Source organism: Citrus clementina, unplaced genomic scaffold (assembly GCF_000493195.1).
Source record: "Citrus clementina cultivar Clemenules unplaced genomic scaffold, Citrus_clementina_v1.0 scaffold_3, whole genome shotgun sequence".
NCBI classification, from domain to species: domain Eukaryota; kingdom Viridiplantae; phylum Streptophyta; class Magnoliopsida; order Sapindales; family Rutaceae; genus Citrus; species Citrus x clementina.
The window spans coordinates 2,885,502-2,898,474 of NW_006262339.1; the positions used below are offsets into that span (position 1 = coordinate 2,885,502).

The 12,973-nt window shown below is 34.3% G+C and overlaps 3 protein-coding genes across 3 annotated transcripts; 2 read left to right on the plus strand and 1 right to left on the minus strand.

Annotated features, from left to right (window-relative positions):
• The first annotated feature begins 283 nt into the window (after positions 1 to 283).
• LOC112100101 (RING-H2 finger protein ATL46-like) lies at positions 284 to 1,402 on the plus strand. The gene has a single exon (XM_024188141.1). The coding sequence runs from the start codon at positions 284 to 286 to the stop codon at positions 1,376 to 1,378; it is 1,095 nt and encodes a 364-aa protein (XP_024043909.1). The 3' UTR covers positions 1,379 to 1,402.
• Positions 1,403 to 2,887: 1,485 nt separating this feature from the next.
• On the plus strand, positions 2,888 to 7,414 carry LOC112100255 (RNA-dependent RNA polymerase 2). The gene is made up of 4 exons (XM_024189143.1): positions 2,888 to 3,548; positions 4,010 to 5,913; positions 6,324 to 6,474; positions 6,579 to 7,414. Exons 1-4 carry the CDS (start codon positions 2,970 to 2,972, stop codon positions 7,338 to 7,340), a joined length of 3,396 nt encoding a protein of 1,131 aa, XP_024044911.1. The 5' UTR covers positions 2,888 to 2,969; the 3' UTR covers positions 7,341 to 7,414.
• Positions 7,415 to 8,538: 1,124 nt separating this feature from the next.
• LOC18047720 lies at positions 8,539 to 9,262 on the minus strand. The gene has a single exon (XM_006439715.2). It carries the CDS (start codon positions 9,167 to 9,169, stop codon positions 8,654 to 8,656), a length of 516 nt encoding a protein of 171 aa, XP_006439778.1. The 5' UTR covers positions 9,170 to 9,262; the 3' UTR covers positions 8,539 to 8,653.
• Positions 9,263 to 12,973: the final 3,711 nt, after the last annotated feature.

Sequence of the window (12,973 nt, forward strand, 5' to 3'; positions counted from 1 at the left end):
TCAGTTGTTTCATTTGAGCTCGTCATAGAAGAGGCCGGTTCCTTCAACATTAAAATTATCATTGAACCATCTACTTTTTCAAACTTTTGATCCTTTGGTAGCTCAAAGTATCGGATTGATGCTGGAAAGAATTTGATCTTTTTCTTCTTGTCATAACAAAGTATCGGATTGATGCTGGAAAGAATTTGATCTTTTTCTTCTTGTCATAACAGCCTTAGTTTCACTCATTGAATATATTCTTATCTCTCACACTCCTCTATCTTTTATAAGTTCACTAGAAAGAATGACTTTAGCCAAAATGTCTACAACTCTAAACGACATGAAGCATAGAGATAGTTCTTTTACAGATGCACATGCTACATCAGCTTCCTATTCATTATCAACTCCTAACACTGTCAGCTATGAAAATGAATCAACCCCATCATCAGCAACAAGCAGAATCAGTCCAATACTTCTTTTGATATTAGTAATTGTAGCTGTTGTTTTCTTCATTTTCGGTCTTGTCCATTTACTTATTAGATATCTCAAAAAAAGACCATCTCCTTTACCAAATCATCAGTCAAATAGATTCCCAGAAACCACTCTTCAAACACAGCTTCAACAGCTTTTCAGGCTACATGACTCTGGCCTAGATCAATCTTTGATAGATGCTCTACCGATGTTCTGCTACAAAGATATAGTAGGCTTGAAGGAGCCATTTGATTGTGCTGTTTGTCTATGTGAATTCTCGGAACACGATAAGCTGAGGTTGCTTACATCTTGCAGCCATGCTTTCCATATTACTTGTATTGATACGTGGCTTCTTTCAAACTCTACATGCCCTCTTTGTAGAGGCACCCTTTCGAGCTCTGACAATTCCTTGGAGAACCCTGTGTCCAGCTTTGATGTTTCGAGGGAGATATCAACTGGGTTTACAACCGATGAAGAAAATGGATTCTCCGGTCGTCATAAACCTGAAAATGTCCAAGAAAGTGCCACTCCGAAGAGGGTATTTTCAGTGAGACTTGGCAAGTTTAAGAGTATAAATGGAGATAACAGAGAGAGGGTACAAGGAGAGATGAGTATCTGTAATAAATTGGATGCAAGAAGATGTTACTCAATGGGTGCATTTCAGTATGTGCTTGTTGATTCAGATTTGCAAGTAGCCTTGTCCAATCATATTGCCTGTGATGGCACTGGAAGTTCAAATTCCTTAGTTGATGGAGAACTAGAAGGGAAGAAAATCAGCGAGAGGACTAGAGGTGAGAGCTACTCTGTCTCCAAGATATGGCTTTGGCCTAAGAAGAGCAGGCTGCCCAGTTCTTCTTCTAATGCTCATATGGCTGAGCTCGGCCTAGCTTCATCTCGCTCTTACTATAAGTTTGCAAATGAACTATAGAACTCAGGTGCTATGAAAATTTTAGGACGGTTAATTTAGTTAACTAATGGTACAATGTTTACTGGTGTCCTGATATATGAATAATAAACATCACTTTCCGAATCTTGTTTATATCTTTATTATGTAAGATTTGCATATATGAGAAGGGATCATTTGTGTAATTTCTCTTAAATTTTTTTCTTTTTTTCTTTTTGACTGAAATCTGAAAGCACAAGTCACGTTGTAGGGTTGTGAAAATCATTCTAAGTTTTAGACCTCGGGCCCTCTCCGGATGTATTTTTCTTGCTTCAAAAGCTAGAAATGGCTTTCACTAGCCTTGAATTTGAAGCACGAGTCCTTTAATTAGTCGTGAAAAATCATAGTAACAAATTTTAGTTTTCGAATTCTCTTCACTTGTTAATGATTTTTCGTTACAATTTCGTAACTTTCTTCTTGTTAATTCTTCGTCATGTTTCGATCACTTTTAGTTTTTAACAATTTCTAGATGCGTATTCGTTGCTTCTAATTATATTCATCTTTTATTAGTAATTTTCTATTATTTTCTCATTGAATTAGGATTCAATTTTCAATTGAGTTTGCGTGAGAAGCACCGAATCAATAATTAAATTTGCCTAACATGAATTTCATGTGGATCCTAGTCAATTATTAATTATTGATTTGATATTCAGTCAAGTTCTTACCATATAAGGTGCACCGAATTTGTATAATTTTTGGTTACATGTACTTTTAGTCTCCTACTTCTCATTACTTATTACTTTATATAACTTTTTATTACTTTCTTTATCACTTTATTCAGTAAATTATCATTATTTACTTGTAATTTTTCGTCATAAATCAACGAAACGCTGCATTTTGGATTTTCTAGTCAAAGTTTTGTAATATTTTATTTTATTTTATTTTTTGGCCAAATTAACATTATGATGATCGCAAAAAATAACATTAATTGATATACAATTGATGTAGTATTTGATGTTATATAAATGATAAATTGAACCATTGGCATTATTGTGCAATATTTATTATTTGAGTAATAATATAGTCACAAATTTTTGTACAAACTGACGTAGCATGATAAAATTAGTTGAATTAAATATTTTTTGACTCACATAATTTATTTTTATTATTTTATATTTTATCATATCAATTTAATGTCATATCTATTTGTACAAAATAAATTTATATAAGAATTTATAATTATACCACCACTTTTATTATTTAACCAATAGTTTAGTAATACTCTTAGCCATTTTGGATTAAAAACGGCTCGTTTTCTGTACTTACCATTAAAAAAAAAAAATCGATAATAATGTATGGACGCTAAATTTTAATTGGTTTGGATTTATCGAGTACGGAAGAAGACTGTAAGACGGGACCCACTGGAGACCGTTGACCACGGAAGACCGACCACCGACCGGAAGGTAAATTACGTAAAACGGCCCCTGAGGTTTGATGAAATTACATAAACAAAATGTAACCAAACCAAATTCTTTACTCAGTTTCTTTCTTCTGCATCAAAACAAATTATTTACTCTGTCAGAGTCACTACGACCGCACACGAAGCCAAGCCGCTGTAGAAGAACTAAAAGAGACGATGGTTTTGGCCACAGTGTGGGTCTCAAACATACCGCAAACCGCCATAGCGAAGGACCTTCTCCTCTTCCTCGAGTCCAAACTCGGCAAAAACTCAGTCTTCGCCCTCGAAATCATCACTGACCGCAGCAACTGGAAATCACGCGGCATCGGCCGCGTGCAATTCACTTCTTTAGACTTCAAATCCAAAGCCCAGAACCTCTCTCTCAACGACAAGCTCGTCTTCAATTCCCAGAACCTCAAAATCTCAGAAACTCACTCTGACATTGTCCCCAGGCCCGTTAAGGCCCAGCACAGAGTCGAGGATGGGGTTCTGCATGTGGGTGTTATGTGCAAAGAGGAGCGGCTTCGTGTGTTGCAGACTTTTGAGGGTGTCAGAGGGTGGCTGTTGCCTGATAGAAGGAGACTTGAGTTTTGGGTGTGGCCAAAGCATAATGGGGAGTGGCAGAAGGGAATACAAGAGTGTCACTCAGACTCTTCTGACTGTTGTTTTAAAGTTGAGATTTTGTTTGAGGATGTTTTGGAGACTGTTGGGTTTTCTTTGGATGAAGGTGCCACCGTGAATGGGATTCTTTTCAAGGTATTCTTTTTGTCTATTTGTTTCTTTCCATGAGCACTGCATACGGGCATTTGCTTTATATTATTTTTATTTTGATTGAGCATAATTGAACTCAATACAGTTTGACTGGCTTTTGTAATGCATTCAATAATATTACTTTCAGCATTTAAGAAATGGTGTCCATAGAAAAATCACCAATACTCACTCCGTAATGTAACATCATTGGCATCCAAACAACTGAGCATGACATTGCTTCTTGAATTTATGCAACGCCATAAGTTGTGCAGAGAGAGATGTATATGGAAGCTAACTACTTTTGTTGGAAACAATTAATGGAATACTGTTATCCCGTAGCATAATAATTTTGTTAGCATTCCTGTTTATCTGTTTACAGAAAATTTATCTAACAGTTTATTCATCTGCATAATTTATGGCTTTGGATTGCTGATTATTTAATTATTACGTATATGCATTATATCTAGCTCAAGTACGGGCCAAAGATCTATCAAAAAGTTTCCGGGCCTCACGTGGCATCTAAATTCCCCAGTGATCGATATCATATCTGCAAGGAGGATTTTGACTTTTTTTGGGTCCGCACAACGGACTTCTCCGTGACAAAGTCAATTGGATGCTCAACATCATTTTTTTGGGAGATTAAAAATGGATTATTGGCATCAGATATTTCTAATATTTTCCCGTTTTACAAGGAAGACAAGACAGATCTAATATTAGAGGAGGGGGAAGAGTTCTGTACTACTTCTGAAATAGTTCCACTTGTAAAATGCAGACCAGGTTTCAATTTATCTCATGAAGTTCTTTTCCAGCTCAATTCTCTTGTACACAATCAAAAAGTTAGTCTTGTTGCAGCGGATGCTGAATTGATTCAAATCCTTAGCGGTCTATCCATGGAGACTGCTTTAATGGTTCTGCAGAAGTTGCACAAGTTGAAGTCAATTTGCTATGATCCTGTGTCATTTGTAAAGACTCAGTTGCATGTACTAGGTAGAAATTGTAAAAGTATTCCCTTATCATCCCACAAAAGGTTGATAGATCATAATGTAATGAGTTGTTATAGGGCCCTAGTTACTCCTATGAAGATTTATTGTTTGGGCCCTGAGCTTGAAACTTCTAATTATGTTGTCAAGAACTTTGCAAAATATGCCTCAGATTTTATGAGAGTTACTTTTGTTGAAGAAGATTGGAGTAAGCTTCCTGCAAATGCTCTTTCCACAAGTATCCAGCGAGGAATTTTTTCCAAACCATACAGAACTAAAATATATAGCAGGATATTGACTATTCTTCAAGATGGGATTGTGATTGGAGACAAACATTATGAGTTTCTGGCTTTCTCAGCTAGTCAACTGCGAAACAATTCTGTTTGGATGTTTGCTTCTAATGATGAGGTGAGTGCGGAAGATGTTAGAGGATGGATGGGATGCTTTAACAAGATTCGTAGCGTATCTAAATGTGCAGCAAGGATGGGTCAACTGTTTAGTTCTTCCAAACAAACTCTTGTTGTTCCTGTACAAGATGTAGAAATGATTCCTGACGTGGAAGTTACTTCCGATGGTAATACTTACTGCTTCTCGGATGGTATTGGAAAAATTTCTTTATCCTTTGCTAGGCAAGTTGCTCAGAAATGTGGACTGAGTCACACTCCATCAGCATTTCAAATTCGCTATGGTGGCTACAAAGGTGTCATTGCTGTTGATCGTAACTCCTTCAGGAAGCTGTCTCTGCGTAGAAGTATGCTAAAATTTGAATCAAGAAACAGAATGCTTAATGTCACCAAATGGAGTGAGTCCATGCCTTGCTTTTTGAACCGAGAGATTATTTCCCTCTTGTCTACCTTGGGAGTTAAGGATGAAGTATTTGAGGCGATGCAACAGCAACAATTGATTCTATTGGGCAAAATGTTGATAAATAGAGAGGCAGCTTTGGATGTCTTACAGAAATTGAACGGAGTTGATTCTAAAAATATTTTGGTAAAGATGCTGCTTCAAGGTTACGAGCCAAATGTTGAACCTTACCTCTCTATGATGCTTCTATCGCATCATGAGAATCAGTTGTCTGATTTAAAGAGTAGATGCCGAATCTATGTTCCAAAGGGCAGGCTTCTGATTGGTTGTTTTGATGAAACTGGTATATTAAATTATGGCCAGGTTTTTGTTCGTGTCACCATGACAAGAGAAGAACTTGAGAGCAAAGATCAGAGTTTTTTTCATAGGGTGGATGATAAAACATCTATAGTCAAAGGGAAAGTGCTTGTCACCAAAAATCCTTGTCTTCACCCGGGAGATGTTAGAGTCCTCGAGGCTGTGTATGAAATGAAACTTGAGGAGAAGGATTATGTGGATTGCATAATCTTCCCCCAAAAAGGAGAAAGGTATAATTAACTCTAATTTCAAATTATTATCCTATTTATCTTGGATTAGTGTTATGTTTTTGGCCTATTGCTCTCCTTATTTGGTAGAAAATAATTTGATTATAGTATGTTTCTTCTTTTGCATTACATTTAAGCAGTTATCAAGTTTTTAATAGGACGATTAATAATCACTGGAGTAAGACAAATATTTGGGCATGAGTGCTGTGCCTATAAACTATAGAGTTTATATTGTGGCACATTGTCACTATAGAGTAATCTTCCTTTTCTTTTAGTTTAATCACAATTCTTCTGCAGATATGTTGGTTTTTGGTAATATAGATAGTTACTCTGCTCATCTGTTGTTGGCCCTTGGAATTAAAGCAACATGTAGTACGATATAATTGTCTGGTGATGTGAATTTGTATCCACAGGCCTCATCCCAATGAATGCTCTGGTGGCGATCTTGATGGAGACATCTTTTTCATTAGCTGGGATAATGATCTTATCCCATGTGAAACTGAGCCCCCAATGGACTATACTGGACGTAGATCTCGTATAATGGATCATGATGTGACCTTAGAGGTAGATTCACCCCGAGTTTAGCCTTAGATTTCATGGTTTTTATCTTGAACTCATTTCGAACTTGTGAACTCTAAAAAAATAATCTGATTTTGTGGAATTTGCAGGAAATTCATAAGTTTTTTGTTGATTACATGATCAATGATACTTTGGGCGCCATATCTACTGCGCATTTAGTTCATGCTGATCGTGACCCAGATAAAGCCAGGAGTTCAAAATGTCTACATTTGGCAACTCTTCACTCCATGGCTGTTGACTTTGCTAAAACTGGGGCACCAGCAGAGATGCCACTGGCGCTGAAACCAAAGGAGTTTCCCGATTTTATGGAGAGGGAAGACAAACCAAGGTACATCTCTTTTGGGGTACTTGGAAAACTATACCGTGCTACCCTTGACTCCATCATGCAAATAAGGTCAAATGCTATTTGGTCAGAGAAGATTGCTGAAGCTAGTTATGATCACGATCTTGAAGTAGATGGCTTTGAGGCATTCCTCGGAGTTGCAGAAAGTCACAAAGAAATGTACGAGGAGGAAATGAACGCGTTGATGAACTATTATGGGGCAAGTACGGAGGATGAGATACTGACTGGTAATCTGCGAAATCGGGCATCATACTTGCAGCGAGACAACAGGAGATATGGAGATATGAAAGATCGGATCTTGCTGTCTGCAAAGAACTTACAGAATGAGGCTAAAGAATGGTTTGGGAGTAGCTGCAAGGAAAATGAACATCCACAGTTGGCCTCCGCGTGGTACCATGTGACTTACTCCCCAAGTTATTGCAAGGAAAGGATGGCCTTGTTGAGCTTTCCGTGGATTGTGGGCGACATTTTGCTGGACATCAAGTCTGTAAATAGCAAAAAAGCTTGACAGATGAATAATGAAAGAAAAGACTACATATCTTTTTATGTCTGCGGTGTATAGTTAACTGTCTAAGGTCATGGGATTGAGTTATTGAAACTTTTAAATTACAGTTGTTGTAAAAAAAAAAATTATAATTATAAGATAAAAATTAATAATATGTAGTAAATATAAATTTTAAATAATAATTTTGATAAAATTATTAAAAATATAATAGATTTTACATCGTATAAATAAAAAATTATATTAACATATCTTTTAAATTACAGCAGTTAGTGTTTAATAAATACTTTAATACTGTAATTTTTAAATTATAATTGTTCAACCTCAATCTTAAAAATTATTACTCTGAACGGTATACCGGTATGGTAAAGTACTTTTGCTTCGTCAATAGAACAACAACTTTTTCCTTGATGATTTTTTTCAGACTGTTGGTTGCACGTCTGTAGTTAAGTTGATTTGTGAAAGCTTTTGGAAGTTGACTACTCTGACCCTCCTCTCGAATAACTTTTGCTGTAATTGCCGAGTTCTGCTGTAATCATCACCACCCCCGTGTGCCGTGTGTGGATTAGCACTTAAAAAGAGTCTGGTTGAGCTTTGATTTTCCTCTTACGTTCTCGTCAATTTTGCATTAATTTTTAATTATTTTTTTTCCAAAATGTATCCATTTAGCTTAATCTCTAAAAGATATTGGATTTTTTTATTTAATATTTGTTTTTTTTTTTAATTTTCGCACAGTGAAGGATTATATCCACATCTCTAAATAAACACGTAACACTTGTCATTTATATAATTTGGGAAATGAATTCTCTTAACTCATAAAAATGACAAAGTCGTGCTCATATTCATACAAAATAGACATGACATTTTAGGGTCTCAACATCAAAGAGAAAAAAATCTTGGAAACTGATTCAACAATATCCATCCCAAAAAGTAGCATTTACATCACCTGGTTGGTGCTCGAAGCAATAAGATTTTTTATTATCCACCAGAGCACCTTTGATTATTCAAAAACAAAAAAATAACAAAACCCAAAAAAAAAAAAAAGAGAAAATCATCCATCGCCAAATAGACACTTTATACAACAAACTACACGCCAGACGCCACCAAATATCATTTTATCTTTACAAGACCAAACACGCCAACCAACAACAAATAAAAACAAAAACAAAACAAAACAAAATTAATAATTAATAATTATAAGATTCCCGTTCCCCCCCCCCGATTCTTTACAGTTATTACACAAAAAAAAAAAGAATAAAACCAATGAAAACGGTCCAGCTAGGGCCGTAACAAACAGTCGGCTCACATCGACGCGCAATTCACGAGCGCACCGCCACGTCCTTCCCTCGGGAATCCACTGCCGCAACCGCCGCCGCCGTCGACGCCAGCTTACTCGAAGCGTACCGAGACGAAAAATCTCTTCGAAATCCGGTGAACTCGTCGTCGTTGTCGAAATTACTGTCTTCTTCGAAGTTGAGGGAGTAACTCAAGGGGTCGTACTGGAATTTCCCGTGGTGGTTATGACTGTTTCCGCTTCTGTTCCTGTTGAACCTTCTGATGAAAGTTTTCCACTTCGGTCCAGCGACGATCTCAGACCACTCTCGGACTCTCTGAAAGGCCGCTACCGCGGGGGCCCACCACCGGTCGTGGGACTGAACTCGCTGCCACCAGGCTACTCCGACGGCGGAGGAGGATTGGCGACGGGAGTTGAAGCACGGGAAAATGAAACAGCAGCGGGTATTGCGGATCAGAACATTGGACGTTTCGTCTATCGCTTCAAGGTCTCTTTGGGAAATCGCTGTCGCTTCTGCTTCAGAGGCCATTTGACGGAACATATGATGAAACGGAACGAGTTGTGTATGATAATATTATATACACCATCAATAACGGGTGAGGGTATTTCGGTAATTGGATTTTGAGCCGTTGGTAGTATTGAGAGTTGAGCGAGCGGAAAATGAGTCAACAGATACCAGTGGAAGATCTATCTGGGGTCCACTGTGATGAAGGGTCCAGATGGGTCTGATGGTGCGAGTTTGATAGGATTCTACAGCGCTGAGATTTCGCCAGCTGTCACTACCTAATCATCTCTTAATTATTATAAATCTATAATTAGACTAACAAAAATGAAATGACAGCAGAATTATCTTGTCAATTTTTTTAAAAATTATATAGGATTATTATTCATATTACATACTAAAATTACATCATATTATTATTAATCTTTAATATTAAATAATTATTAAGACTAATTTATAATAAATCTTATACATCATTATTTATATTTTACTCTATTTAATATTTTAAGTACGTTTACTCCATTTATATTTTAAAAGTAAGAAAATTATCATTCACTTAATAATCCCCATCATTGAAGAAAAAATTAAGCTATCACCATGTTTTGTGGAGACTCCATTGCGAGGGAAAGGCTCCAGGTGTTTCTTTTATATTATCTTTTTTTTGGGCCAAGGGCTAGGTTCAAATAGGAAGCGAAATCATGGATTAAATTATAAAAATAATCGGCGGAGGGAAAAGGAATCCTACCAAAATAGATGGATGTCTAATTCGCTTGATTATTTATTTGGTCTAATGATAATGGGATAGCCAGAAATTTCTCTAGACTTACCACTTGCTGATGATCATTATCAACGCACATAAGGTCATAATTTTATGCGATACAACCAAAACCTTAAGATAAAAAAAAAAATACCAACTCTACTTCATTCTTCTTATTTTAGCTTCGCTTGCACTATACAATCAAATAATTGATCAGTTATGTTTTATGTTATTGGTGTGGACTGTTGAGTATGTAAAGCATGTCAAGTTCAATCGAAGAAAATAATTCGGAATGAATAGAAGTGTATGCTAATTTTGTATTTGCTGTGATGTGATTTCACTAATTGAGTGAGGGATTGACATAACTACAACTTGTGGGAAACTAATCCAACTTGCGTTGCTACAGTAACAAGAACTAACCAGCCAGGTATACACCTCAACTGGCTGCATAGGTTCTAACATTTGTCCAACCTTGGAAGTGCTTTCGCCGTTGAAGGTTAAGGGGTCCATATCATATATAATCCACAAAGTCATAACTCATAAGCCATTCCAAATCATACATTTGGGAGGATGAGCTTTACTAATCTTTTAAAAAATTTCTATCATGTGTCTTTTAATGGTAGTGTATAAATAATATTTAATTTCTTTTATTTTTTATGAAAAAATATCTACCGTCCACCCGTTTTTTCCAACTTTTATAAAAATACATAATTTTTTTTTTACTGGAATCCACCTAAAATTACATTTTGTTTCACTTTTCCACTTCCGTTTGGAATCCGTTAAGAAAACTAACGGAAACTTAATGACCATTTTACCCTCCAAAACGCAAATAACAATTTCACCCTAAAATTTGCCAAAAATAATCAAATTAAATCTAAATATTTTCCCCATCAGTTAATAAATAAATTAATTTCACAACCATCAAATGCAAGTTTTTTTTTTAAATATGTTCGTAATTAGAATGCTAAATTATAATAGTAGTATTAAAAATAGCCCAATCTCGCAAACCATCAATTAAATTTAAAATAAGTAGAGTTTTATTATTTATTGAGCTATAATCTCTAGTAGTTAAGATTTTTTTATACTTCATTTACATACCAATAATGATATTTATCATTAAATCTGATTATTTTTGGCATTTTTAAAGGTGAAATTGTAATTTTCGTTTTAGGGGTAAAATGGTCATTTTTTTAAGTTTCCGTTAGTTTTCTTAACGGATTCCAAACGGCAGTGGAAAAGTTAAACAAAATATTACTTTAGGTGGATTTCAGCAAAAAAAAAAAAATTGTGTATTTTTAAAAAAGTTGGAAAAAACGGGTGGATGGTGGATATTTTTCTTTTTTTTATTTATTAACAATCAATCAACAATTGAATTATTTGCTCAGGATATGATCAAATTAGAAGAGAATCATGATCTATACATTTGATACTAAACACAAATGTAGGTTCAAGTTTTGAAGGGATTAGGAACCAAAGAGTTTTATACCATAAATAGCATATCAGCTCATTCTGACCTAAATATTCAGATTTCCCCATAACAAAACTATTTAGACAGAGCCCTAACATAATATAGAAAAAGAAATTTCAATTGTATTGCAAGGATGACATCCAGAGGCGGATGTAGAGTAGGACTAGTGGGGGCTCAAGCCCCCATTGAAAAAAAAAACTCATTTTTATTTAAAAGAAAAATTAATAAATTTTTAAATAATCCCTGTCAAATTATCAAATAACTCTGTTCTTTTAGTTTCTACAACCACAGTAGAGAGCACATTTTCAGCAATGAAATTTGTGAAGAATGAATTTCGCAATCGGATTGGATATAAATAGATAAATAATAATTTAATTGTTTATATAAAAAAAGATGTATTTAATAGTGTTGATAATGAATCTATTGCATAATGTTTTTCAGAATATAAAATTGTGCAAAGAACAATTGTAAATGTGTTATAAAATTTTTTATATATTTAAGTTTCAGTTTTTATATTTTGTTGTCATTTAATTTAGCCCTCGGTAAATTATTTTTCTAGATTTGCCACTGATGACATCTGATGACATTTGCAGTTTTTTTTCCCCCTCTGAAAGGAAAGAGTAATACTAAAAAAAAAAAAAAACCTCTTTTGACAAGTGCTAGTGGGCCCTCAAAATTTTCTCGCATAATTGGGTAGGGATGGACACCTCTCTCACAAATATAGGTAAAACAGATAATATAATTTATCTAAGTTAATCCCAACATATTCTTATTTATAAAAATTAGTAGACCTATTATGGTCAAACATATAAATATAGAAATAATTAAAAAAAAACTCTTTTACAAATTATTATGTACACAGCGATGTAGTATACGTCTACAAGACACTAAGGTAGCGTTTACATTTTGGATTAAAGTGGAAATCCTACGATTGAGATGGAAGTAAGTTATTTACTTACACTTGAATGGAAGTATATAATGGAGATCATAATCAAATTTATGTGTTTACTTTATCTTGTATTAAGAGTAAATAATTTCAAATTACAATTTTACCATTATTTAAAGAATTATAATTTTTAATTACAAAGTTAATAAAAAATATATTTGATCAATAAACATTTATTTTATTATATTTGTAAATTTATAATAATTATTAATATTCTTAATTATGTACATTACAATTTTTATTATTTTTAATTTAATTATGTAAATTAAAAATTATTGATAAGGGCAATATAAATGAAACATTTTTAATATTAACATAATACGAAATTAATATTTTCTTAGAATAAACTATTTATTATTATTATTAATTGTTAATATCAAATAAATATAATAATATTATATTTCCAAATAAAGATAGTATAGTAATATTGTTAATTCTCTATTAATATAATAATATTATTTAAATAAATATAATATTACTTATTTATTTTATTAAATATTAAATATTAAATTTAATAAAAGGAGTGAAAAGGACCACTCCCACCTCTCCCCACGGGAGTCCCACTCTCACTCCTCACTCTAAAAATAGGTGGGGTATACAAAGTGAGATTGACAATCCTCACATAAAATGTTGAAATAAATACTGAAGTGGGAGAAATCCACACGCCTCACT

Excerpts from the sequence above, each read along its gene's own strand:
- LOC112100101 (XM_024188141.1), top strand. The coding sequence starts at position 284 with ATGACTTTAGCCAAAATGTCTACAACTCTAAACGACATGAAGCATAGA.
- LOC112100255 (XM_024189143.1), top strand. The coding sequence starts at position 2,970 with ATGGTTTTGGCCACAGTGTGGGTCTCAAACATACCGCAAACCGCCATA. Across the intron at positions 3,549-4,009 it reads TGAATGGGATTCTTTTCAAG|CTCAAGTACGGGCCAAAGAT; the intron begins GTATTCTTTTTG and ends CATTATATCTAG. Across the intron at positions 6,475-6,578 it reads ATCATGATGTGACCTTAGAG|GAAATTCATAAGTTTTTTGT; the intron begins GTAGATTCACCC and ends TGGAATTTGCAG.
- LOC18047720 (XM_006439715.2), bottom strand. The coding sequence starts at position 9,169 with ATGTTCCGTCAAATGGCCTCTGAAGCAGAAGCGACAGCGATTTCCCAA.